Below are 26385 nucleotides of genomic sequence, written 5' to 3'. Positions count from 1 at the left end.
TCTTTCTCACATTTCATACTGCACTATAACTTCCATTGTCTAGAATTTCTTAGGCTTTTTCTTACGATTTTATTTATGTTCCAGGGTTTGGTAATAGCTGTAATAATATTCTTGTTTATTCTCTTTCTGTTCCTGAGTGCCATTGCCAGCTCAGTATCTAGGTTCTGGAATTCCTAACTGAAATATATGAAAAATATTTTTAAAATAATTATTTATTAGCAAGATAGAGTATAAATTGAATATTGTAACTGAACTTACTATCTTTTCCCTGTTCAAATAAAATATTTTCTTACAGAGAAGCAAACACAATCTTCAGAGGCAACTCATTAGCAACTAGGTGTGTAGATGAAATGATGAAAATAGTGGGGAAGCACTACCTAAAGGTTACTCTGAAACCTGTTATTGATGAGGTAGGTTATCCTACTGAAACTTCTTTGGGGACATTCAGCCCCCTGGGGTATCCTGGGTATCCTTGTCTCTTTCAAAGGTACTCTTATTACAGCTCTGTGTATGGTGGGAATCACTCCGGTGGGGGAATTCTAGAGGAAAAGTAAATTGAGCAATAATTGGTTTAGTGGGAGGAGCTACTTTTTGTTATTCATGTTCCAGAGGCTTCAAAGTAAACAGTCAATGACAGTCATTCCAGCTTCCAACCCATTGCAGAATGTGCCCATGTGATGCTTTATGTAATCAGTCCATTTAAAAAGGCACAAACAAAAGTGAGGATGATCACTGCATGTTATTATGGATGGTTAGAACCTATTTAGAGTTTTATTCCTAAATCTAGGACAGAATCTGGTTTTAAATGGGTGCAGTTCCATACTTTGTGTCTGAAAAATTGAACTCCTATAGTTTTGTTTGTTTGTTTCAGATATGTGAGTCTCCTAAACCCTGTGAAATAGATCCCATCAAATTAAGAGAAGGGGATAATGTGGAAATTAATATGGTGAGTTTCCCAATTGGTTTTTACTTTTTCAAAACATTAACCTTTCTCAAAATCTGAAGTAAAAGTATTTTTAAAAGCGGCTCTTTGTCAGGGAAAATGGGTAAGTCATAGTAGCAGTATAACTCTCTGATTTCACAGTAAACAAAGAAAAAGCTGTGTTTTCTTGTCCCTGTTTATGAACACAGCAGTGGAAAAGCCCCCAGTGGAAAATGGGATGGAGAGGAGAAGCTAAAATGACAGTTCTTCATACCAGTGTTTTGGGTGTTTTGATTGCTGATGTTCGTTACTCAGCATCTAGATTATGATGTACCTAATTAGAACTCCTCTAGCATTTTTCATTGAAGTTTTGGTGGTTGCTTCCCTCTTACCAGAGTATGATGATGTTTAAGACAGTAGGTGCTGCAACAGAGTTAACATCCACTTGATAGACATGGGAAGTACTCCCTCTTTGTCAAATTACAAAAACAGGTATTGATAGGAAGTTTTTATTGCAAGACAGTGCTTATACACTCTTAAGTAAATATAATTAAACTATCTTTTAAAAGTAGTAATGCCATGTAATTATTATGAGGCTTTTTCTAATATACACTGTACTAAAATTCAGAATTGAATAGTCAGACAGTGTTACGTTTGGGCTCAGGTAAAAAGAAAGGAGAAATGTGAATGTTCATGGTCTGAAAAAGGTACCTTTTTTCGTAATTGCAGGAAAATCTTCGCTATTACGTGGACAAAGTGTTCCGTGAGATAGTGCGGTCGAGTATAAGTTGTCCTACCCTAATGTGTGATGTTTTTTATTCTTTGAGGCATCTGGCTGCCAAAAGATTTCCAAGTAAGTATTCTCTAAAAATTTCTGAAAGTGGTGTTCAGACTGAAAACGTCTGCAGTTACCTTATGGGGATTGTCAAAATTCTTGTCTTGTCCAAAGCTGTGCCCTGAACTTACTTGGACAGTCAGGCATTTGTTTTTCTGTCAGTCTGTAAGTTATAGTGAAACTTTGTGGTCAATCAAAAGGAATTTTTTATTTTCTGATAAAAAATACAGCAGGTCAGGAACTGCAAGATAGTAGCAAATGAGAAGTCACCAAAAAAAGTATGAGATAATAGAAGAAAAGCACAAGTAATACAGGAAGTGATTTATTTGAAAGATACATAAAATTTTAAGAGCTGTTCTGTTGATTGCTTACAAAGAAGCAAGATGTGAACCTGGAAATAAATTTGGCATTTGCATCTTTGCATGAACTTCCACTCTGTTAACTATGCCTAGCACATTCATAACTTCTGTGAAGTTAGCTTTAGTACTACTATGGCTGTACTAGTTATGGGTAGTTTTGAAGAAGGTGGATAATAAAAAATACTTGGTGCCTTGTAAATATGACCAGTGTTAGAACAGCTTAACTTTTTCAGAATGGTTTGAATATGGGAGTAACATAGTGGGTCTGAAATACTTCAGTCAATTAAAATCTGAAATGTCCTATAATAAGCTACAGGTGAAGAATATGCTCTCATAATGTGGAACATTTCTCATGTTTATCACTGAAACTGAGCCATAAATTCCTCTAGTTTAGACAGTCCCTTTAGAATAGCTGACTTACCAGATCAGATTGAAATGGTCATTAGAGTAAGAATGTGATCTCACTGTATTTCCCAGTATAAAAATGTAAATATACCCAAAATACTAAATGAGAAAATCCTTGTTAACCTCATCAGTTATATAACACCATGGGTTTATGATGCAACTCAGAATTGGAATGAAATTTATTAATATGTGTTGACTGTATTTGTCATACAGCATTAATGTATTTGAGTTACCAATGAGTAGCTTTCCAGGTTAATAAATCCAATAGTCCCAGTGTTTTGAGGCAGCTGCCTGCAGTATTTTATCTCTGGCTGCAGCATACAGGCCAAACCTAATCAACTGTGTATGTAGATGCTTGCAATCATCTCATCATTCCTACCAGTGGAGCTGATGAGCCAGTTGTATGGGAATAGAACTTCTTCTCAGAGAAATAAGCAATAAACACTCCACTATAAGTAGAACATTTCTTACCATGACCACCTTTCCCATTTCATGCACTTCATTGATTTTTCTATTCTATTTTAAAATATAAATGTCTCCTCTGATGTTATCTTCTTAAGGATTTTCATGTTAACTGTCTTCATGAGTTCCTGTTAAGTTCAGTGCATGTTACATTTCATGGTTTTTCTCTGCAGATGACCCTCATGTACAGTATTCTGCAGTGAGCAGCTTTGTGTTTCTTCGTTTCTTTGCTGTAGCCGTAGTCTCACCTCATACTTTTCATTTACGACCTCACCATCCAGTAAGTCTTGTGAAGCTTTGTTCTGTTTTATTCATACCGTCAGATCTGTTGGTGTGGGAAGGAATAAGTTACTTTCAGTAACTGGGAAATAAGATGACTTAATATCTCTAGGCTCAATTTCCAAAGGAATTAAGATGTTTGCAATTCTTTAAACATCAGATATTTCAGTCTTTAATGGGGTTCTCAAATGATGTGGAAGAGCTTTCAGTATTAAAGATGTTGTACCTTTTTGGGAATGTGCTTCTTGGGTAAAATAGCAACATGACTGAGGGTCCTTTAAGCTATTGGCCTAAACTGCCTTGGTTCTTTCCAACAAGCAAATCAAACATCTAGAAATTTATTGCTATTTGTGTCTTAAGCAGAGGTTGTAGAGTTGTCCAGTAATTTATTGGTATATTTATTCTGGACTCCACTAGTTGCAATGTGTTGACAAATTTTCCATTTTCAGTTGTCAAGTAGATACACATTACAAAAAAAATTTAAAGATGGGAATATAGAGATTAAAAAACTTGTATTATTTTTCACATTAAATACAGAATATGTACAAAATCTGCTGCTCCAGATGTTATAATTATTAGCTTATTTTATCTACTCAGGTGTGTGTGCCTCCAAAAGAAAAAAATACATTTACATTTATTTTAGGTTTTGGAGTAAAAAAAAATCACAGGATTTTAACACTTTAGGGTTAAACATTTTAAAGGGAACAGCGAGGCCACTTTCAGAGGCTGTATTTATAATCCTCTACTAAAATGCAAGCAGTGAGGTAGCAAACAAATCAAGTAAAACCCTTAAAGTTTTAAAGGTCACTTTGTAGTGTGAAAATTTATACTGTTTGTCCAGAGATAGTTCATTATGTTTGTTATTCAGAAGTTTGTTAGATGTGTAGTAATGATTACAGGATTCGAGAATTTCAGATGTTTCATAGGTAAAAATATTTTTCCAGTACTAATACTAAATTCTAGTGATAGTGACTAAAATATTAAGCACTGTGCAGTGGCTAATAAACTATGTAATAGTTCATATGCATTTTTTCTCTTGGGGCCAAGAAAAAGAGTGAAGATGTACCAGATTTACTACCTTGTGTAATAACTTTTCTGACATTATAATTTTTAAATCAGTTTTTTCTGGAGCTGTGAAAAAATGTGACTTCTGAATTTTGTTTCTTTATTTTAGGATGCACAGACTTCTAGAACATTAACTCTTATATCAAAAGCCATCCAGACTTTGGGGAGCTGGGGAAGTTTGACCAAAAGCAAACTTGTAAGGCTATTAAAATTCTTCCACATTTCACAGACATGATGAATATTTATTGAAGGTTTATTCACGTCAATATACTTTTCCTTTCAGTCAAGTTTCAAGGAGACGTTTATGTGTGAGTTTTTCAAAACATTTCAAGAAGAAAAATTTACTGAATCTGTTAAAAAGGTACCTTTCAACTATATATTTTTAATGGCTGGTGTATTTGATTAGTCTACGTTATTAGAAAGCTACGTTATTGTTCATTTTTCTACTAGAGAGAAAACGAAAAGCTGTGGCCTGTTTAAGACATAAAAATAAACTCCAAACCAAAAAACAACATAGCAAAATCAATACGGTCTAATACACAAGAGTTAGACATAGTGAACTAAGCTAATTTAGTTTAAAAAATAAAGTATACATTTTTTGAAAGAGACTGTATTGGAGCTGCTGTTTAGGAACTAATTAAAGAAAGTGTGTGTGACTTCTGGGCATCCCTTGTTATATTGTTCCAAGTCCCTGCAATATGTTTTCATCTGTTGCATGAAATAATTGTTCAAGGAGAAACTGTACATGTATTATTTTCAAAATAGCTTTTGGGTTTTTCGTGTTTCTAAATAATGTATATTTATATTCCCTGTGGTTTTTTTTTCCCTTAAGTTCCTTGATGATGTTTCCTCTACTGAGAGTAAAGAGCCCAGTGGTGTGAGCGAGCCAGTGCACCTGAAAGAAGGGTGAATACATCTTGAATTTATATTGTGCATAACACAATTGACTTCAGTGTTTTTTCATTAATGCCACATTCAGATTAATGTTCATTAAAATGTCTGATATACTGTAGAAATTATGGTATTTGTAATTGAGAATTATTTCTTAGTTTGCAGGAAGTAGTTTAAAAGAATAGCTACAGACTTTCATAACTCATCTTTTAAATACTTTTGGGAAAAAATAATTAAGAGCAGCTTTTTTTAAATGTACAGTGAAGTAGATTTTTATGTGGCTGCACAACGAACAATAATGTCTTAATAAATGATTTTGAATGCTCTTCAAAAGACTAATGGTAGCATTTCATTTGATTTTGTCTTTACAGGGAAATGTACAAAAGAGCTCAGGGAAGGACTCGGATTGGTAAAAAGAATTTCAAGAAGCGATGGTTCTGTCTAACAAGTCGAGAATTCACATACCACAAACAGCAAGGTAAATAATGTTTATTTTGCAATTATTTTTATTCCTGAGTATTTTAAAAGTGTTTGCTTTATTGGTATTTTTAAAAGTGCATAATTCTTTTCTTTTCCTAAAATACCTATGATGTATTTTGGTTGCTTTTGCCTTGATTAATAGAGGCTTCTGTCTGATTCATGCCTGTTTTTTCAATAATAAAAATGCATCTTTTGAGAGCACTAACTGCAGTGTCAGTGCTCTGAGACTATAAAACAGTTCTTAAAGATTGCTTCACTCCTCTGTTTACAATTTTTTACAGATAAAGAGCCAATTTTCACTATTCCAATCAAAAACATCCTTGCTGTGGAGAAACTTGATGAGAGCTCCTTCAACAAGAAAAATGTGGGTCAAAAGATAGTTTATATGTAATTCTTGATGTGTTCTTTAACGACTGTAATTAGCTTACAGAGTTAATGAAACCCCATTACTAAACACTTCAGCAAAAAGTCTTTTATGGATCAGGAATAAAAAGCTGCATGCAGTATCTCCAGTTACCCTGAACATGGAAATTTACCCTGGAAATTTGGATATCTGTACCAACTTTTCTGACTGATTTTGACTTCTGCCCACCTTGCCAAATTTCTGGAATGAAGTTTAAAACTACGTGACTGTATTACAAAGCACTTGTAATTATATTATGTACTGCTAGAAATGTATTACTACCAAAATTGTACTTAGTCCTTTTGATGAGAACTCCCTACAATGCCTTCATCAGCTGAGACAATTGTCTGTGCTCATGGCCCCATTCTGGCCCTGGAACACATTGGTTATTTCTGTTGTTAGGTCAATCCAAGCATGAGGCAGTGATAAAAGTACAGCTGTCCTTAAGGCCAAGGATGGCTAAAGGAGAGACTTCTGGCAATCTTCTGTTGCTCTCAGGATGTGGAGTATGAAGGTCATGTTTCATGAAAGCCGGTGTCACACTTAGTGGGAATGAAGAGACAGAAAATGTATCCTGCTCTAATTTATAAGGATTCTTACTTAGATGAGGACGTGGTGTAGGCAGAACACAGGGAGCTGTTCTGGTGGGCTTTTCTCCTCTGTGTAATTGAAAGAGTTGAAAAGTCTGCCATTCTCCCTTGTCTTACTTTATGTCTTAATTTGATTTTGTTGAATTGTCTGAGCACCGAAATCTATTTCGACATATCCAAAGTTGCTGAGTAACTGGATTGTTTAACTGAGCAGAATAATGTGTTTCTTCGACAGATGTTTCAAGTACTTCATGGAGAAAAGCCACTCTACATCCAAGCAAATAACTGTGTAGAAGCCAGTGAGTGGATAGAGGCTCTTTGCCGGGTAACAAGGTGCAACCAGAAGAGGCTGAGCTTTTACCACCCCTCTGCCTTCCTGAACGGGAGCTGGCTGTGCTGCAAGGCCACCATCGAGAGCTCGGTGGGCTGTGCGCGCTGCACCGCGTAAGTCCCTCCTCAGCTGGCAGTGGGCAGCTGCCCAGCAAATGGCTGACTTGCTCTGCAGCTTGAAAACATGCAAGCAAGGCTTTCCCTATCTAATGTAGCAAGTTATGCCACTAAAAACAGTGCTGCAGTGATAAGGCTCAAAGTACTGGATTTCATTAAGTCTGTTACTTTGTCTGCCACCCTGTGAAGTGGAGGGAACCAATTCAGCATGGAAATCACAAATATCCAATGGCTGAGTTCCTTTCATACAAAGTAATAGATGTAATTCAGATGGCAGGCTGAATGCAGAAATATGACACACCTAGACCATCTGAATGAAATAATTAAGTACTTTGCTGCAGAAGGTTCAGCCTGGAAGTCTTCTCTCCTTAATGACTTTTTTTTGTTTTACACAATCACTTTTTTGTTTGAACTTCATGTATTTTAAAACAGTGCACTAAGAAAGTCAGCTAAATGATCTTGGATGTAGATTCTGACAAATCATTTGAGTTTTGTAGGTACGTCAGAAAAATTAAAAACCTCTTACAATGCTTTAATGTCTTTCTATAAGCTGCTGATTTCTGAAAACCAACAAATGCTGTGATCTTTTTTAAAAATAAATTCATCCTTAACTGGGTAGGCTATATAAACTACAGATTAAGTTTTGTGAAGCTGTCTATGAGCGATAAACATACTACAAGGCTATGTATATTGAAAAAGAATCAGTTTTTACTTGCTTTCAAGAACTACTTATATTGACTACCTGTCTCTTTGTTCACCTTTTAGAGATGTTCCTGCTGATACTCAAATTGAGATTGATGGAGACAGAGAGACAGAAAGAATTTACTCACTTTTCACTATCAACAGGTCTAAACTACAGAAGTTGGAAGGTACTCAAATGATAATTGAGAAGAATTACACTGATATTATTCACTTCTAATTCTCTAGGCCTATAACATAATTTTTAACAATTAATTAAATTTAACAATTCACTGGAAAATAATAGAAAGTAGAGAAAGAAATTGAATTTTTACCTCCTCAGTGCTCTGGTGTCTGGTATTCTTCAGTCATTTCTTTACAGTAGGTACCAGGCATTGTTCTAATTTAATCTTCATATATGTAATATCTTTAATAGTTTAAACAGAGACACAGCAACTATAGCTGATTGCTTTTCTGCCTTTGCTGTCCCTTTCCTGACTATGGGATGAATTCTATTTGACATGGTTTTGCTGGGAGAAAGCACTGAACTTCTATTAATGTGAAGAGCAGAGAGCTGGATGCTCAAGATGCTGAACACAACTAGCAGAGAATAAGCCACAGAATTGTAAATACATTTTGTTGATACAGTCTCCTGCTTTTATCTTAATCCATTTTATGTATAAACGAGAGTAACTTTACATTTCAGAATTTTCAAATTACCATCTGCATAAGAGTTTAGATTTGGTTTTTATTTGTTGAAATTCTAAATGGGATGATTGTGGTTGTTTTTGTAGAGGCTTGTGGAAGTATAGCAGTCTATCAGGGTCCTCGGAAAGAACCAGATGATTATTCAAACTTCACAATTGAAGATTCTGTAGCAACCTTTCATACACTTCAGCAGATAATAGATATAGTAGAAAAGCTGGATGAATCACATGAAAAATACCAGAAGAAGAGGTCATCTAGTGCTAAATATGGTAGTGAGTAAGTATCTTGTGTAATTTTGACATAGATAAATGTGTCTTTTGAAAAAAATATATCATAGGACAAGGCCAGGCATGTTGGGGTAGAGACAATGAAGGTAAAGATAGAGTTAGACAACACAGACATGGAGAAAATAAGCTATATCATTTGTAGTAGTGCAGCTTTTTACTAGTTGTTGAAGGTCCAAGATCTTCTGCTGTGGGATTCATCTGTGCTCCTGCTGCGATTCCTGTTAGTGAGTGCAGTGACTCTTCTGGTTCCTTGCAACCTAATATTTGAAGTTCACTCCAAAGTTATCCCTAACTGTATGCTTACCTTCTAATTTTTTCTTTTTTTTTTCAAAATTTTGGTTAAATAATTTAAATATCAATTTGAAATATCAATATATGAAACTGTAAAAATTTTACTGCAGAAACGTATCTTTCAGGCAGTATATTTACTGTTGATAAATACTGTTTCTTGTGAAGGTAAAACATACCCTGTTCTTTGGAGTACACTGTTGTTCCAGAGCACATTCTTGAATTCTCTTCAATCCTGGCTTATGCCTATGGAACACCACTAGCAAGTTTTCAGATTTCTTCTTTGCATCAATAAGGATTGATTCACCAGGAAAAAAAAAACCAACAAAAAAAAAAACCTCTCAAACCTTGATTTGGTTTGCCTAGGTTAGTGTTTGACCCAAGTTTTTTAGAAAAATTGACTGTGATTTAGAGGTCCCATGTGAAAGTAAATAAGGTTTTTGCAAATCATGAAATTCCACAATTGATGGTGAAAATAGAGGGTTCCTGCATGATAAATTAAAAATGTATGATGAGAACCTGAAAGCAGATGTTAACCTTTAAAATATTTACATATAGTATTTTATTTTTTGCAGAGAAAATCCGATTGTTGGAAAAGTTTCCTAACCAAAACAAACTGGCCCACTTGGATTAAAAAAGAAACTGGAAATATTCTAGAGTGTTTTGGGTTTTTGTTTGTTTTCTTTTTTTAGTTCATGATACGCATTTTTGCAAAGTATTTAAGAGTGAACATAAATTCTAGTTGTGTTGACAATCTATTTAATATTTAATAGAAAAACATCTTTTTGGAAATCTGGTCTTTAAGGTTTATTCTCATTTTGCTGAAGAACTTGAAGTTCCAGGTTCATGAAGTAACAGATGTGAATAAATCCAAATGTTGTTTTGCCATTGTCTTATTGGAAAGAACTTTCTAAACAAATAAGCTTTTTAATGGAAGAAAATCCACACTGCATTTGTTGGTTGGATTACATCTCAGTACATACACTGCAAACTTGCATGAGTTTACCATGAGTGCCTGCCCTGCTGATACAGATCTCAAAATAGAAATCCCAAGATACTATGATGTGGAAAAGATTTGAAGCTTCACACTCAATACATTTGTCTTATTTTTTCCTTATACTAGGTGTTGTCAGGACTTGATTTATCTACAGCTGAGGTTCTATAGAACCATGCAGTATGCTGCAAATAATCTGGACAGCAGATACCAGTGTTAGTTGTGTTATTAAGTACTAAAAGAGAAATCAGGGAACTTACATTGTACCTCTTGTTTACATTTTGGGTGAGTAATATATGGAGTGACATTAGACCACTATCTATTTTCTTTAGCATTTTTTTAAGGTACGTATTTTTTCTTAATCTAAAAAGAAATGCAGGGTAGTAACATTCTTTTTCAATAGGTTTGCCTACAGATAGAAAACTTTAAATGTGAACAGATTGTGGTTAAGTACTGATCAATTAACATCATCCCATGTATGATTTAATTTCTTGTTTTTATAAAAAGTAATAACTACGTCCAGCTCAACTTTTGACTACAAATCTAATAAATAATCTCTATTATAATCACTCAAAGCACTTTAGATATCTGGACTATCCCAGATTATTTTTAGATACTTTGTAGTATCTGCTTGTTATGATCAGTTGAATGATCAACATTGTTTTGTCTTTAAGCAATGCTTCAGTGAATATTTTTTGTATCTTTAGTTATGTGGATTCGTATTTGCCACTTAACACAATTTTAAAATGGCATTCCTGACTTCAGTAAGATTAATTTTTGCTCACTTCATCTGAGAAGTTAGGTTTATGCTGAGAAAAAGTATATGTATATAACCATGAAGAAGCAAAGGTATTACTGTGGCAACTTTGCTTCATCAGTATTAAATAGAATGGTACTCCTTGGAATATTATTTTTAATAAAAGTTATATGTGGTACTTTTATTTTTAAAGCATTTTCTGTGGGGTCTTTTGTTGTTTTGCTGGGTGTTTTTTTAGTTTTTCTTTTGTTTTTCCAGTCACAATTTGGCCAAATTAATTGGGAATGTAACTTAAAATAGAAATCCACAATGCTTGAAGCAGTAAGCTGTTGACATTACCATTCATTTATTATACTGTTGTATGGAGGCTTTCTGTAATGGAAGCAAAGTGGCAAAACAGGTTTGAAATTTCTTTGGAATGAATGTAAATTGTTAGAATTACTATTTGGTTTTGTACCAAGCTATTCTAGACTATCTGGGATTCAGTACTAGGATCTGCAACATCACAATCATTTAATCACCTTAGCTGGTTTTGCCTTTTCCTTTTTTACACATTTGATGTGTTCAACAGAACATTTATTTGCCAACAGTTCAAATTGAGGGAGAATACAGCAATGCCAATAAATATGTTTTGCCAAGATAAAGATTAATTGCCATTAATCAAAAGCTGCCATTAAACAAAGTTGAATGTGGATGAGTGTCAAAGTTAGGTTTTGTTGTGTATGAATTAACTCTGTGGCAAACCATGTTCCTTGGAGCCATTTTCTGTTGTTTTCAAAGTCAAATTTATGAAAAATTGAGTTGTATGCTCCTGCAATGTTGGGGGTTTTTTAATATGCACTTTTTTTTTTTTTTGCTTTGGTACTGGAATATTGAGGAAAAAAACCCCGAAAGGTCATTGAATATTTGTGACCATTAAGATTTGGTTTCTCATTTTATAATGTTTTAAAGTGCAGTAGGTGTTCTAGAATTTAATTAGGTACAAGTAGATGATTAATAATAAAAGTTGCCTTCATTTTGATTAGTCTAGAAAAGTGATGTTATTCAGTAATTAGTTCTGTTAGGATTGTAAAAGTTTTAATGTTATTATGATGATGTATTGTTGAATGTATTTTTATTTAAATTTTATTTTCTTACCAAGACATTAAAATGTTTTGTAACATTGCTTGAGAATAACTCAGAAATAAATTACAACAAACCTGAGATAAGCTGTGTGTTTACTGTGAGCTCTGGCTGTTTAAAATGTTAATATTTACATGAATGAATGGGAGTTTCCTGCAGGACTTGGGTATAAAGAGAGAAACCTAATTGATGGTGGGGGCAGAACCCACCAAAGTGAACCTGGGGGATCTGCCTTGGTTACCTGCAGCATTGCTGCATCCTAAATTGGTGGCTGGGGAGAGAAGTGCTGGTTCATCATTTAGTGTAACAGCATGCAGAGAAACCTTAGGAATTTGACAGTCTTTAAAGTTTGCAGTGGTTAGTCTGATGTGTTGAAAGATAGCTGGTACTATGTTGTCAGTGTTAGGTAACTCATCTTTTTCCTGTTACTGAATTGTGTTCCATTACCTGTGCTGTGTACCAGTATAGAGTGTAGAATTTGTCAGAACTATTTAAAATATATATCTCATGGAAAAAATAGTGTTTACTTTTCTCCATCTGCCTTTTTTTTTTTTTTTTAATGTAATCTGGGCACTTTTTTGCCACCCACTCTCCCCTCCTGTGCTAATGAGCATTTTTTATAAGGCAGTTTAGTACAAGCACGTTTTAATGGCCAGAGGTGTTTTGTTTCCTTGTGCAGAGGAGTGACCTGTTGTCCTTTGTTGCTGGCATGGAAGTTTCTGTCAGGAGTTACAGTGCAAACCTCCCAGCCATTTTGGAGTTAATTTTGATTAATCTGAGGTAAGATGTATTAAGGCCCAGTGGGAGTGGTCACTACATTCATTTGCAGAGATTAGAAAGCAGAGGAATATAAGTACAAGATTTGGCGTACAGGAGGAATCTTTTTTTTTTCTGTGAACATTAAAAAAAATAATTGTACATGTTCTGTAATGATTCTAGCAGAGTGATCTTTTCTCTGCTGATATGCTGCCTTCTCTAACCATTCCACTAACCTGAGTTTTCTCTGAACCATGGCACAAAAAGGGCATTCCCTTTTCAGATCTGTCGATGTTCCACTCAGGGACATGGGTTAGTGCTCAGCTTGGCAATGTGGGGTTAGCAGTTGGGCTTGACAGCCTTAATTAAAGGTCTTTCCTTATCTAAATGATTCTGTGAATGATATATGATAAATGCTTTACAAGATATTATCTTTAATTTCTGGTCATCTGTATGTATTTTAAATTACAGGGTTTGCAGTATTTACTCACATGTGATTAGGACAGATTCAGTATGGGGTTTAAAAGAGCATGTGTTTGAAAGCAAAATTAGGCCAATGAGATCCCAGTAACAAGCAACTTCCAGTAGAATGGACAAATGTATGCAATTTACTTAAAATTCTTACACATACTTACAGAATCATATTTAACTGAGGTTTATATGATTTAAGCATATTAAATAAACTAGAAATTCTTTAATAGCAGTAAGGAGAGAATATCAGTGTTACTGTGTCCAGCTGTGACAAGACTGCTGCTGAAATACTTTGTGTCTTCCTGAGATTCATCATAATAAGTAACTGTTTAAAAAAAATAATAATTTCAGAGTTTAAGAGTAGAGCTGTAAGAACTGGGAATATAGACTGTAATTTAGCTAAATTACTTAGTTTAATATCATAAGTTTCAAAAGGCACTTTCTGTACCTGTCAACGACAGAAGAGTTGATAATTGGTTGCTTTACAATCAGAATAAGATTTAAAAAGATCCAGTGGCTACAGTGTTCAGGAAATACATATGCTTTGTAAGAGTTTAGTTAGGTACAGAAATTAAGAATTTTAATTAGGTATTCTTGGTAAGAATATTTTGGGTAATTCTTTCTTTTAATAAAAGCAAATAGATAGACCTTCCTGAAGTGTTTTAAAATATTCTTTATGTTAATAAATGTTTATGGAAAATAACAAAAGTTCATCCCTGTGTAAATCTTGCTTAATACAATTTTCTATGGAATTGGATGATTAAGATTTCTAAGTGTTTGAGTTTATCACTATTTTAGCATAATTACAATTTCAAATACTATGGCAGTTGTATGAAGTCTAGTTAACAATTTAACCAAAAAGAGGATGTAAATCATTACACTGAATTTAGAAACTTTAATTATATGGCTTTTTAAATCCAATCAAACAATTCAGTTGCTTTAAGGGGTTGTGGTTTTGTTCCCCACTTTCATCTTTTATTTTTGGTCATTCTTCGTACACAGGGAAAAAATGCTGAGAGAATCATAGAACAGCCAAAGTAAACCTACTGTGTGCCTTGAATTCAAGACTTACAGGTAAAAATCTCTTACCTGGTCCCTCTGATTTCTCAAAAGATCCAGGATTTCCTGTGCTATACTCCAGTTTCAGTGGCAAACTCCAGTGTGTCAGGGAGCAGGGAGAGAGGCTGATGTGTGTATCTTGAAAGGCAGAAGGCTGCCAAGGCAGGCAGACCCCTCTTGCAGCAGCACTTCCCTCCTGGAGCAGTGCACAGGCACCACTCCAGAGGTTACTGCAGCAGCTGCCTGAGAGATCAGGCTGGAGCTCCTGGGGTTTAGCTCAGCCTTTGCTCCTCTGCTCTCTGGGACACTGTTGCTGTGGCATGCAGAAACAAGCCTTCATCCCATGGCAAAAGTGGGAGCAGAGATAAAATTAGTAAGAAGGAAACCCCTTTAAGCATCAAGTGATCTACAGTAATGCTCAGACCTGACAGTTAGTTGCATCTTGCATTCATAGACCTTTAAAGTACTTAATGGAAGAAGAGAAAGTATCTACAATGTGGTCTCTTCTTTCCATGCTGGGGGATGGCAAGCCACTATGCTTTGCATAGCAATGTGGGTTAAGAAGTCCAAAAGGAGGGAGTATTTCCCTGTAGCCTCTATAATTAAAATGTCTTTAAAAAGTGCCAGGCGCTTTGTCTGATATTTGGTCACTTTAAGTATCTCAAACCATGAACTGACACACCCTAGGAGTATAAGACACTGTATAAGCTAAGATGTTGGTACAAGTATTTCTGCATTGAGACTTTCCGTAGTCTCAAGCTGCAGTTAAAATAGGCAAAATTTTATCTTCACAGGTTTTCTAAACTAAAAAATGGAATATGAGATAGGCATCTAACCTGAAAATCAGCGTTGTTCAGAGGTAATAGTAATAGCTGAGTTTTACTCCAGAGTAAAACTATTAGCAAACAAAAACACAGTATAAAATTTCATAAAGCAGTCGGGGTCTTTGTGTCTTTGGCTTTTAATCTCTGCTGCAGAAGGAGAGATGGATGAGCCAGGCTGTTGTGTGAACAATGGAGAAGTTCCAAGGGTTTAGACTTGATTAAAGCAGCTCAGCAAAGTCAGGATCTCGTTAGTCTCTTGTGATGTAGGGTTTTACCATTAAAGCAAAGAGGCTCCTATGCAGAAGTCATTAAAAGGTTTTTTTTTAATAACTTCTGTAAGGATTTCCCTTCTATGTATTATGTGTCACGAATGTTCATTTGTTTCACTTGAAGAGTAAAGCATAATGCATTTAAGAATCTGAATTACTGGTACTTCTCTGTCTTTGAGCTCATTCCTGGACTTTTGTGAAGTTCGTGTCAAATCACTTATATAGGAATATCGGGAAGATGGTGGGGATGTACTTTAACTCCCTTTGGTACTCTGTACAGCAATAAATTTCTCTGATTTCTTCGCTCCAGTCTCCCTTCCAGTGAGATCCTCCCAGTGTAAAAGCATGCAGCTATTCCACAAATACAGTGTTTTCCTAATTCCCGTTCTGATTTCCTTTATATTTCTGCATGCCCATTACATGATTCTGTTTCACAGAAACATATCAGCATTGGAATCTGTTTTCCATTTTGGCAATTGCATCTGGCAGCCTCAGTAAACCCTTAAGAGCTACTACAGGTGGGTTTGTCACAGGTGTTGGTGTGCTGATACAGTTCTGTTCCCTGTGCTGTCTTCCTCCCTTGTAGCCCCACTGTCTGCCCTCATCAAACCTCAGCTCTAATCTGGCCCTTAATTGTCCTGTGTAGCATATTCCTACTGGGAAAGAAGCATGGAGAGACATAGATCACCTAGAGTTAAAGGAATAGTTTTGGCAGAGAACTGTGCTTAAATTATTTTCTTTGGCAGATAAATTGTCACAGTCCTCAAGTGTTTTGATATATGTTAATCTATTGACAGAACAAACAGTAAATGGAATAATACAGTCCAGCACATGCATCAGTTGGCCAAGATAAACATGAACTGACATAACTGTTCTTTGCATTATCATAAAACTGACATTTTGGTAAGAGCTCTGTTTTTAATAAAAATAATTTTCAATTCTATGTTTTGGAGTAAACAAAATGGAAAAAGAAAAACAACAAAAATATCAAAAATGTTGTAAGGGAAAGGAAGAAAGCCTAACTTTGTTTGGGGTTTTTTTTTTCATATTTCCAGACATCTCCATTCTCAAATAATTAATGAGATTCCATGAAAGGCATTGTATATCCTTTCAAACACTGTGCAATATTCAGGATTTAGAAAGGTGTATCAAAAATTAAAATGCTCTTACAAGACAAAGATTCATCTATATTCATTTGAAATGGGAGTAAGAGTATGACAAGATCACTTAGGGCAGTTACATAAGTTGGGGGTCAAACACTTGGAGCTTTGAATGAATATTTTTTACACAGAGACAATCAGAACTGATGAATTACACTGCATCCTTACTGTGAAATCATTGCAGAAATTTAATTGATTATAGATTGTGTAATATAAAGCAATATTTCAAATTTTGACACTTACTATTATGAACATCCCCATTCACAGCTGTCAAGTTGGTTTTTTCCCATTCTGTAGCACACAATTGGCTTTAATTCTAGCTGAACAATCACTTGATGGGCTGAAAGGAACTTGTTTAGAGTTCTCATATTTAGATATTAAATTTGGAACATTTTCAGTGAAAAAGATGAACAAATGCCCAATTTTTTTTATTTATAGTTAAAAACAGTGATAGTACATGGGGAACACTCCCTCAAAGAGCTGTCTTGGTTTGTACGACTCTCCCATGTGTGACCTTAATGTCATGCATGGCTGCTGGGGACAGATGAATTCCAGACTGCCAGAACTGTTTCTCAAAAATGGCTTGAAATTTTTCTTATACAGCTCCTTATGTGACAAAATATCAAGAAAATAATTATTAGTTGGGAAGCTATTATTTTATTTGTATAAAGCATTATGGACAGAGTCAAAGGTGTCTGTTATATTTGCTCTACTTTCTAAGTGGGGTTTATATTTGAATTTGCATTGTGTACAGCACGTGTGACAGTTCGACAGCAACCAAACATAACCTGTGTCATATTCTGCTCTTAGAACTGGAGATGAGTATTGCGTTAGAGATACAAGGCAAATAGTCTAAATTTAAAAAAAAAAAACCAAACAAAAAAACCCCAACAAAATTTCAACAGGCTTTTCCTAAAGAAAAAACCTATTCGGCGGCAGTTGACATTTTACAAAGTACAGTTTAAATGTGCTTACATCTCAGATTTATTTTTTTACTTTAGGAAGAGATACGTTCAAGTTTTAAATATCCATGCAAAAGGCATAAAATGAAATGTATTATCAAAAGAAAATTATGTCAACATTTTATTTTCAAATTTTTACAAAAAAAGCAGTTTTGAATTTAAAATTTTCTGGATTACACCTAGTACCTGCAATTCGAATTCAGAAGTGCCATGATGGTTTAAGAAAATGAGCAGAAAAGAATGATGAATTAAACGGGCAGAGTTGGCAAAGGGAGTTTAGCAGTGTGGATTGAGAGATGTGTGAATCAGCCACGGTAAGACCTTATTCACATTGTTTAATAGTGTTCAAGGAAATTACAGATATTTCTGAATTGATTAAGTTATGAAGAAACATACAACCTTTAAGATCAGTATCGTTTTTTATTTTTTTCTTTATTACCGAAGGCCTGGTTTTTGTGGCCAAGGTGCATGCCAGTGCCGAAGTATGTGGCTTATTCCATCAGCAGTTTTAGGAAACGTGTTGAGAGTTGGGAGATTTGATTGTCTCCAAGTACTCAAGGCAGCCCAGCCCCTGGGTGAGGTTGTGATTTACTTGCACTACACCTGCTCCTACTGCTCTGTGCATGTAGAGACTATCCTCCAGGAGCAGTGTCAGCTTGGCGGCTGCTCGGTGCCCTGCAGAAACACAAAAAGTGCTCTAAAGCTCTCTCCATGCACACTCCTCTCAGCAAGGCCTCCTTTCCTTTCCCTTCCCGGCCGCTCCCCTCACGCCGGGCCTGCCCCGGGCCGCCGCCGGGCGGCGCTGCGCTGCGCGCTGCCGCCGGAGGGTGGCGCTGCCGCCCCGCGCCCGCCGCGTCCCGCCGCGTCCCCGCCCCTCCGCCATGGCCGATGTGGAGGAAGGGGACGAGCCCGGCGCCCCCCACTCGCTGCCGGGCTCCGCGGGCTCCAGGGCGGGCGCCCCCGACAAGATGTTCTCGCTGAAGAAGTGGAACGCGGTGGCCATGTGGAGCTGGGACGTGGAGTGCGACACCTGCGCCATTTGCCGGGTGCAGGTCATGGGTAAGCGCCGGCCGGGCCGCCATGGCCGCGGGGCGGGGGGCCCTGGGCCGGGCCTGGGGCTGTGCCCGCCACCCCGGGCACGGCGGGCGCAGGGCAGAGACGCGCTTTCCGGCAGAACGGGGGGGCCGATCCCTCCCGCCTCCGCTTCCTCCTCCGCGCCTTGCCCGGAGGAGGAGGAGAAGGAGGAGGGCCCCGCGGGGGCCGGGCCGCCGCGCCCCAGGGGCACCCGCAGCCCCGGAGGCCGCGCGGCGCTGTGGGGGCAGCGAGTGGGCAGCGAGGGCCCGTGTCCGGCCGGGCCGGCTCTCTGTGCCGCGCTCTGTGCCAGCCCCGCCGCACGCAGGGCCCCCCGGGCTGCTCCGGGACCGGGACCGTCCCATGCAGTGCCACCCTCGTCGTGAGGGCTGCTGCTTGTCTGCGGGCAAAGCCTGCAGGCGCTGACTTACAGCCACGCTGAACTGAGTGCTGCGTGTGGGGGGCTGCTCTCTGTAGGGTGGGTTTTGCTGAGGGTTTTTTGTTTGGAGGTTTTTAAAGAAGCAGTTACAGATGTACATGGAAATTCATTTTTCAAATCTGTTAATCCAGGGTGTCTGACACCACAAGCCTCCTGATTACTGATGCGGTTTAATACGCATGAATGTACTTGAATGAGAGGTTAATTTACCTGGTTTTGAAATCCAGAGACTGTTTGAAAGCACCTTCGTCATTGACAGATACTATTATTTTCTGACATCTTTAAAAAATATTATATTTATCTTGATTCTTCAAAAACTGTTTAAATTCTTTCTCTGCTGTGTATGCATATCCAACTTTTACTATTAGGCTGAGTCATCCTAGATAGAACTGTCCTCTCAGTTGGGCTTGGAACACTTTGGCAGGACAAATGAGCCAAGATTCCCTCCAGAGCACCTTGCTTTTCTAGGTCCAGGAGCTACGATACTGAAAATGAAGTCAGGATTTGGTTTAACAGAAATGAGACAAAATATGCAATGCTGTCATTTCTCATACATGTTTTTACTGAGAACCTTGTGTGGAACCGAAGAGGCAAAAGGGTGGACTAGAGGAAAAAAGATGCAGTGCAGACTGAAGTGGTGGTGGAAGATTGATCTTTTACATAAGCATGTTTTGAAGATTATTTGCTTTAATATGGTAGATAGAGACCACTCTGGAAATACGAAATTAGCTTCATTTGCCATGTAAGGCATAGTTTTTAAAATGTATTTATCCCCACTGTAGCTAGCCTGTTACTGGACACTAGAAAAAAAGTCTTAAATTAACAAAATCTTACCAGAGCTATTGTAAAAGTTAAACAAAAAAGTCCTATGTTTTCATAACTAGACCAAGGGAGTACTTTAAATCTGAAACTATCAGAGAAATCTGGTAACCATATTTTTGCGAACAAACCACATTGTTAGAATGTGAAACTTGATCATTACTGACTTCAGTTTAGCAATTTCACGTTGACCCTGCCAGAGCAGGTCTGGCTCCTGTAGAGCCACTGCGTCTGCAGTAACCTTAGGTGGGAGGCAGTGCCAGACTTAGACTGGCACTGGTTGAAAGTTAGTTTGCTTGACTTTTGCTAGGGAAGGAGGTGTCAGCTGGCTCCATTTTCTACTGGCTTAACTCCTTGGACCAGTGTGGTCTTAGATGCACATGGGAAAGATGCAGGTGTTAGCTGGGAAGGTCAGGATTGCAGCTGTGCTGACTTAGCTGTCCTTAGCCTTTCAGACTGACCCCTTGGGGTTATGGTGTAGGAATGGGGACAGCCTGCTTTGGTATGGTGGCAGTGATTTCTGTTCTTAGCTCTCTGTCCTGCTTCTCTGTCTGAAACTGCAACTCTAGGGCTTGATAGGACAGTTGATTTATTGTGACTCCTTCTGCCCTGAGCCCAGATCAGTGGGCTCCCACAGACCATTATATGAGTTGAAGCACTTTGGCTGAATCTTCTCAGCACCTTGGCCCTTAACTGCTGTTGATATATAAATTATAGGAATAGACAACAGGAAACTTTTGCTTTTATCTCAGTGAGGAAAGGACATCTGTTTTAGAGTTCTCTCCTCTTCGTTCTCTATTACCTGAGAAAAGGAGGAGTGTTTGGGCAGATCAATCTAAAGTAGAAGTGCTGGCCCTGTCTGGCACAGACAGCAAGAGTACTCAAATCTAAATTCCTGTAGCACATTCTGATTTTGTCTTGTGGGAGAATATGTTCCAACTAGTGACATGTAGGCCAGATCCAACCTGCAGGATAGTTGTTTAAACTATTTCTTTTTCTTTGGAGGAGATGAAGATGTGTTTGCTCACATAACCGTTGAACACTTTCCATTGAACATGATTTGTGCACGTGTGTCTGTGGCAGCCCATGTTGGGGCAAAGGAGATGCAAAGGCATTTTTCCACTGTATTGTGTGGCACAGTGGGAAGCCTGGAAGTTTTCACTCTTATATCTTATTGAGTCCTGGACCTGCCATCCAATCCTAAAGCCACGGACTGCAGAGCATAAAGATGATAAATATTTTTAATTAGATGTTGTTCCATATTTATTTATTATCAAATGTACCACTATATTTGTATGTGTATATGACTCATGTGAAAATTAGATGCAGGTGCTTGTTAAGGGAAGCTACTATAAAAAGTAATAGGTGGTGGGAGTTGTGGCAAGAGATGCACAGCCTAAAAAATCAAAATTGTGAATGACTTCCTTAAAAGGAGATGCTGACATCTGAAAAACAAAGTCCTGTAATTAGGGTTTGGCTTTGTGCTTGCTCTGGTCTTAATATGCCTGAGTGCCTTGGCACAAATCTGCAGGCTTTTATATCTACAAAATGGAGAAGGCTTTTTTTCAGCAAAAGTTATGAAAATACCGAAGCAATGGAAAATAAACAAAACATGCTGGAGGGTTCAAAGTCCTTCTGATCTCTTTTGGGTATATATTTCATTGTCATTTGCATAGTTTTAGAGTTTAAGGGGGCTATTTAATGTTAAAGGGCTGAACTAGACATCAAAACTTGGGATTTTTACCTCTGTAAATTTGTTTTAAAATTTATATTTTCCTCTGACAAACCTATTCTTAAGATGGAATCCTGAGAATCAAATTGAGTCTTGTTCTTGTTTACTTTTAGATGCCTGTCTTAGATGTCAAGCTGAAAACAAACAAGAAGATTGTGTTGGTATGTAGTGACTTCATTCGCTTGTTTTTCAATTGAAGCTTCTCTCAGTATGGTGCATTTTAAAGTTTGAAGGGAATACTGATTTTATTAATGCTCAGAAGTAAAGTGGTGTTTCGTTCTACATTGTATCATCTTTTTACATTAGTAATACTTTATGCTTTATTTTTGAGCACTAATAAAATTAGTTTTCCCATCAGTTGTACTGTAAAACAAAACAGCTTCCAGTTTTGTGTCAATACGTACACAACGAAGAGGTTTAAGTTTCTTTCACTGTGAGCATATTTGAGGAGATCATAATGTACATTTTTGAAGTGGGTAGGAAAAAGCTACATTTTTCTTCTGAGGTGCGTGCCAGAAAACACAATGGTAGTACAAATAAAAATCCTCTGTTCTGAAATAAATGTGTCTGAGTTAGAAAGTGGTATTTTTCCCACTCTTAATTCAGAGATAATGGAGGCAATGGCTTGTTTGTTCACTTTTCATTTTCAGAAGTGGAATCACTCCAGTTTAAGCATAATCATACTTTCAGTACCAATGTATCCAAAAGCAAGTCTTAATTCTGACTATTGCAATTGAAAATAGTGAAAACTGTCTGAAAGAATTTCCTTTGAGCCTTTAAGACAATTTTTAAACCAGTGATAAACCTTTCCATGCTGTTGTGCTTTGTGTTTTTAAGTATATTGTCTCAAACTTAATCCACTGGGGTTTTTTGATGATTGTTTTAATGGGAATAGCATTTTCCTGTTCTAGATATCTTAATTTGCTTGCTAAGTGCCCCATTGAAGATAGAGAGAAAAAAGTATCATTCCCAGCACTCCTTTGATTGGTATACTTGTATTCCTGTGAAAGTGTGAGCTAATAAGGAAAAAAAGCAAAGTAACTACATTTTAAAATATTATTTAGGAGCAAATGGAGAGCAGATAACACTTTTTGTAGTGTTGAAACAGCTGTAGCCTGTGAATAACTTCTGGTCCAAAGTCCCATTTTAAGACTATATACTGTGTTGCATGTGTTTCCTTGGTACCATACATTTCAAACACTGCATTTGGGAATTTGGGCATATGCTCTTGTGTCATAGTGAGTCAGTAGTGCATTGGCTTTATTTTGGTACTGGGGGAGATAAAGGGAAGAATTTAAATAGTTGCACTCATTTCCTGGGCAGAACTGCTAAATGTTTTTATACAGTCACAAATTCTTTCACTTCATACAAGAAGGTGAGAACATGTGCATTTCTTCTTTTAATAATTAGAAATAAGTAAAAGGCTTCATGATGGAACTATCATCAGGATGATCATAATAATCTAATCTCAGTGGATAAATGAGTAGATCACCTGTTTTGTCTCTGAGGTTTCCAGTGGTTATAAGTATTTGAGAGTGATAGTTTGAACCTTGCTGTAGGTGTTGATTGAGCAGCTAAGTGTGACTGGAACATGTTCTTTCTTCTCTTTCAGTGGTTTGGGGAGAATGCAATCATTCCTTCCACAACTGCTGCATGTCCTTGTGGGTGAAACAGAATAATCGCTGTCCCCTCTGCCAGCAGGACTGGGTAGTCCAGAGAATAGGCAAATAAAACCTGGAAGGGTTTGTTTCTGTTGAACTTGTTGGAATGGTGTGTGTGTGTTATGCCAAATGCTCATGAGAACAGAATGTGTCAATCAGGACATGACTCACTTGGTCTATCTGCTGCAAGACCAGGGTGGGTTTGGTGCAGGCTCCTTGCTGTACAAGGTGCAGTCCACGGTCAGGCTCACTGCTGGGGTTCCACAACTGAAACAAGAGATGCTACATCAACAAATGTATCTGCTATGATTAAAGTGTTACCTGTATCAGAGCATAGAAACCTGGTGGTGCAAATTATACCCTGAACACAGAACATTTAATCTTTTTCCATTGATAAATGAATAAAATTGAAAGGGTGACCTTACCTGGTCTGATACACTGCATAGTTAACTGTCAGGATAAAAAGAATGTTTTCTAAGTTATATTGTATGCAAAAACACAGTCAGTGTGTTTTTTAGAAACTATTCTGGTTTTTAATCTAAAATGAGCAGTGTGTAAAACATTTGCTATGTGCTTTTTCCATCATGCTGTATTAAACATTTCTAATTTAGGTTTTCTTTATGACTTCTCTTTTGTTGTGTCTCTGTCTGTTGCTCTGTTATATTCTGTACATGATTTCTACAACCATAAAATTAAAATTAAACCACATTAATAATTTTTTAATTTGTATTTCTGTTAGTGAACATGGAGACATGTATTTTTAATCCAAAGATTTTTGGTACAACATCTACTTGATATCAGTGAACTAGAGGTGTAGGCAATCTTGCTGGTTAACTGATTAATATAAGAAGCAAACAAAAGTGATAATTTAAATAACCCAAGGAAAGCATGCACTGGTTAAATCTAGGGGAAAATAGTAAATTGTGATTTCATTGTAATTCAGTTAATAGGAATTTCTTTATTATCTTTTTATTGGTCATAATGTTTTGGAAGCATTGTTTCTTTTTTGTGGAAATCCTCAATATATCATCTTTGATTTTTTTTCTTACAAATATTTAAGTGCTTGCCTCTGACTTTGTCTTTTCCCTAAATAGCTGAAGTAGTTACTGTGAATCTGAACATATGCTGTGGGGTTTTTTAAATATATGTAATGGAGAGGTAGAACTATTACTTTAAATCTGTAACAAAGTCAGGCTTAATAAAATGGCTAATCAACATGGGTGAACTTGAAGCAATATATTATGCATTGTTTACTTCAAAGTTATCATCTTTAATGTTTAATGTGTTTCTCAGCAGATGCATTTCTATCTAATTCTAAGTACATTTAAAGAAGTTTATCTTCACTGTATAAAGTAGTTCCAATCTTTGTGTCAACAAGCATATTGCAGAGTTTACTGTGGTTTTGTTTGATATTGTAATCTTGTTTTTAAGATGTTTTGAATTTTTTAAATGTAGCTTTTGTTTCATTACACACTGAGATTAAAAAATCCTGAGTCACTGTTACACTGTATCACATCAGTTGTTATTATGCCAGATGATGTCTGTCTTAAAACTGAAAACAAACGTAAAATATTTTAACAGTAGTAATGAAGTGCCTATAGCATTTACATCGTTGTGGAGTATTTCTGACTGTGTAAAAGCATTCCCAAAAGTTTTGCAAGATAAAAATTTGAGTGGATGTGGAAATAAATTTTAGCTGTCACAGTCAAACTGTATCTTACCACCTATTTTCTCTGCCCAAATTTGGTCCCAGGCTCCATCCTGTGACCTCTGTTAATGCCATCTAGTCCTATCAGAGGACTTTCTTAATTTTTCTTTGGTTTGTAGGTGAATATGGAAAGTACCAAACCCTGCTTTTAGCTCATGTCACATGCATGGCAAGAGTAGCTGAGAATTTGAAAAGTTTTTCCAAAGTGTTGACTCAAAATGGTGTTGGTTGACACAAATGAAGTATTAGGAAAGTTAATGTTGTAATTGAAGCAACTGATATTTGTGTGTATCTGTTTGCATATTATAGGTATCTTGTTGACCAGTAATTGAGGTTCACCTAGAACAAAAGGAATGAATTTTAAGTCCTGCGTATTTTCTCTGTGATTTAGAGATTAGCCTTAGTGCCAGTCTTTCTGTGAGCTTTGCACCAGAGAACTTTTCTTTTCCAAATCATACCCTGATATGTCATTAGCATGGTTGTTAGTACATCCCCATTTTCAGTTCTGTAATTGTTCATCTCTTGTACATGCTAAATAAATCAGTTTTGCTTCTCACCCAAATGTACTGTTTTATGAGCAGGTAACGCTATCTTAAATAGCCATTATTAAATAATAGATTAATGCTGATCTACTTTTCTCCAGTGTTTAATAAATGCTGGGCAGATTCGGATAAGTCAGCAAGCAAATCTCAAGAGTGACTGGAGTAATGAATATGTGTTGAATGATCATATTGTTTGATTTTGCTTTTCATGAAGCTGTGTTCTTTTAGAGAAAGTTTTTGTTCCATAGAGACTGGGAAAGATTCTAATTAATGGAGTAGAATGGTCTTTGGAGCTGTGCCTGTCTTATGCAGGTGCCGTAAACATTAGGTATTTTCTTGATTTGCTTAGACATGAATACACCAATAGTTGGTGTAATCTTGAGTTCAGCCTTAGGATCCCAACTACTAACCATCTGTCCTGCTGCTTTTTGAGGTAGCATTCTGGCTAAACATAAGAAAGACCCTATTGAATTTTAGGAAATGGAAAATTTTATTTAAAAAACTGAAATTAAAGCTTTATTACCTCCTTTCATGCCTTTATCTAGAGTATGACAGGAATGTGTTGCTGTAGGCCTTGTTTTCAGGACAGCCACCAGCAGAATTCCCCATTTCTCCTGTTAGCTATTTTCAGTGGTGTTCATGCTGTTGGCTGCTCTGTTAAGCTCTTTATGTAACCTTCTCCCGCCCTGTGCTTGCTCTCACCTGGCACAACTGGCCAGGCTTTCAAGTCCCTGCCTTAGAGTTCCCCCCATTCCCATGCACTTACAGCAGTTTGCAATGGATGGCCCTCTCCATCACACCTAGAAAAATACACTTCCAAGGGAATTTTGTGGAGTACAAACATGAGTTTTATGTCAAATGGATTCAATGTGGATGGGATTAAGCCTGTAGAAACAAAATACTGCATGGTTGTAGAGCAGCAAAAAGCAGCCAAGAAGGG

At 36.9% G+C, this 26385-nt stretch overlaps 2 protein-coding genes across 2 annotated transcripts in view; both read left to right on the top strand.

Moving 5' to 3' along the window:
- The window catches only part of RASA2 (RAS p21 protein activator 2), a 43337-nt gene extending 31279 nt beyond the window's left edge, over positions 1-12058 (top strand). Inside the window, exons 12-24 of the mRNA XM_085069542.1 lie at positions 296-410; positions 872-946; positions 1652-1775; positions 3157-3263; positions 4437-4523; positions 4611-4688; positions 5160-5233; positions 5590-5696; positions 5980-6062; positions 6927-7135; positions 7904-8007; positions 8611-8800; positions 9675-12058. Of these exons, the coding sequence (XP_084925668.1) occupies positions 296-410; positions 872-946; positions 1652-1775; positions 3157-3263; positions 4437-4523; positions 4611-4688; positions 5160-5233; positions 5590-5696; positions 5980-6062; positions 6927-7135; positions 7904-8007; positions 8611-8800; positions 9675-9705 (1384 nt within the window). The 3' untranslated portion in view covers positions 9706-12058. The remainder of the gene's footprint in view (positions 1-295; positions 411-871; positions 947-1651; positions 1776-3156; positions 3264-4436; positions 4524-4610; positions 4689-5159; positions 5234-5589; positions 5697-5979; positions 6063-6926; positions 7136-7903; positions 8008-8610; positions 8801-9674) is intronic.
- Positions 12059-18321: 6263 nt separating this feature from the next.
- Positions 18322-25459, top strand: RNF7 (ring finger protein 7). Its single transcript, XM_085069541.1, has 3 exons — positions 18322-18532; positions 21648-21695; positions 23147-25459. Exons 1-3 carry the CDS (start codon positions 18355-18357, stop codon positions 23263-23265), a joined length of 345 nt encoding a protein of 114 aa, XP_084925667.1. The 5' UTR covers positions 18322-18354; the 3' UTR covers positions 23266-25459.
- The last annotated feature ends 926 nt before the right edge of the window (positions 25460-26385 follow it).

Source organism: Lichenostomus cassidix, chromosome 9, assembly GCF_008360975.1.
Source record: "Lichenostomus cassidix isolate B80296 chromosome 9, HeHo_3.0, whole genome shotgun sequence".
NCBI lineage: Eukaryota > Metazoa > Chordata > Aves > Passeriformes > Meliphagidae > Lichenostomus > Lichenostomus cassidix.
This window is presented reverse-complemented; position numbering and strand designations above follow the sequence as displayed.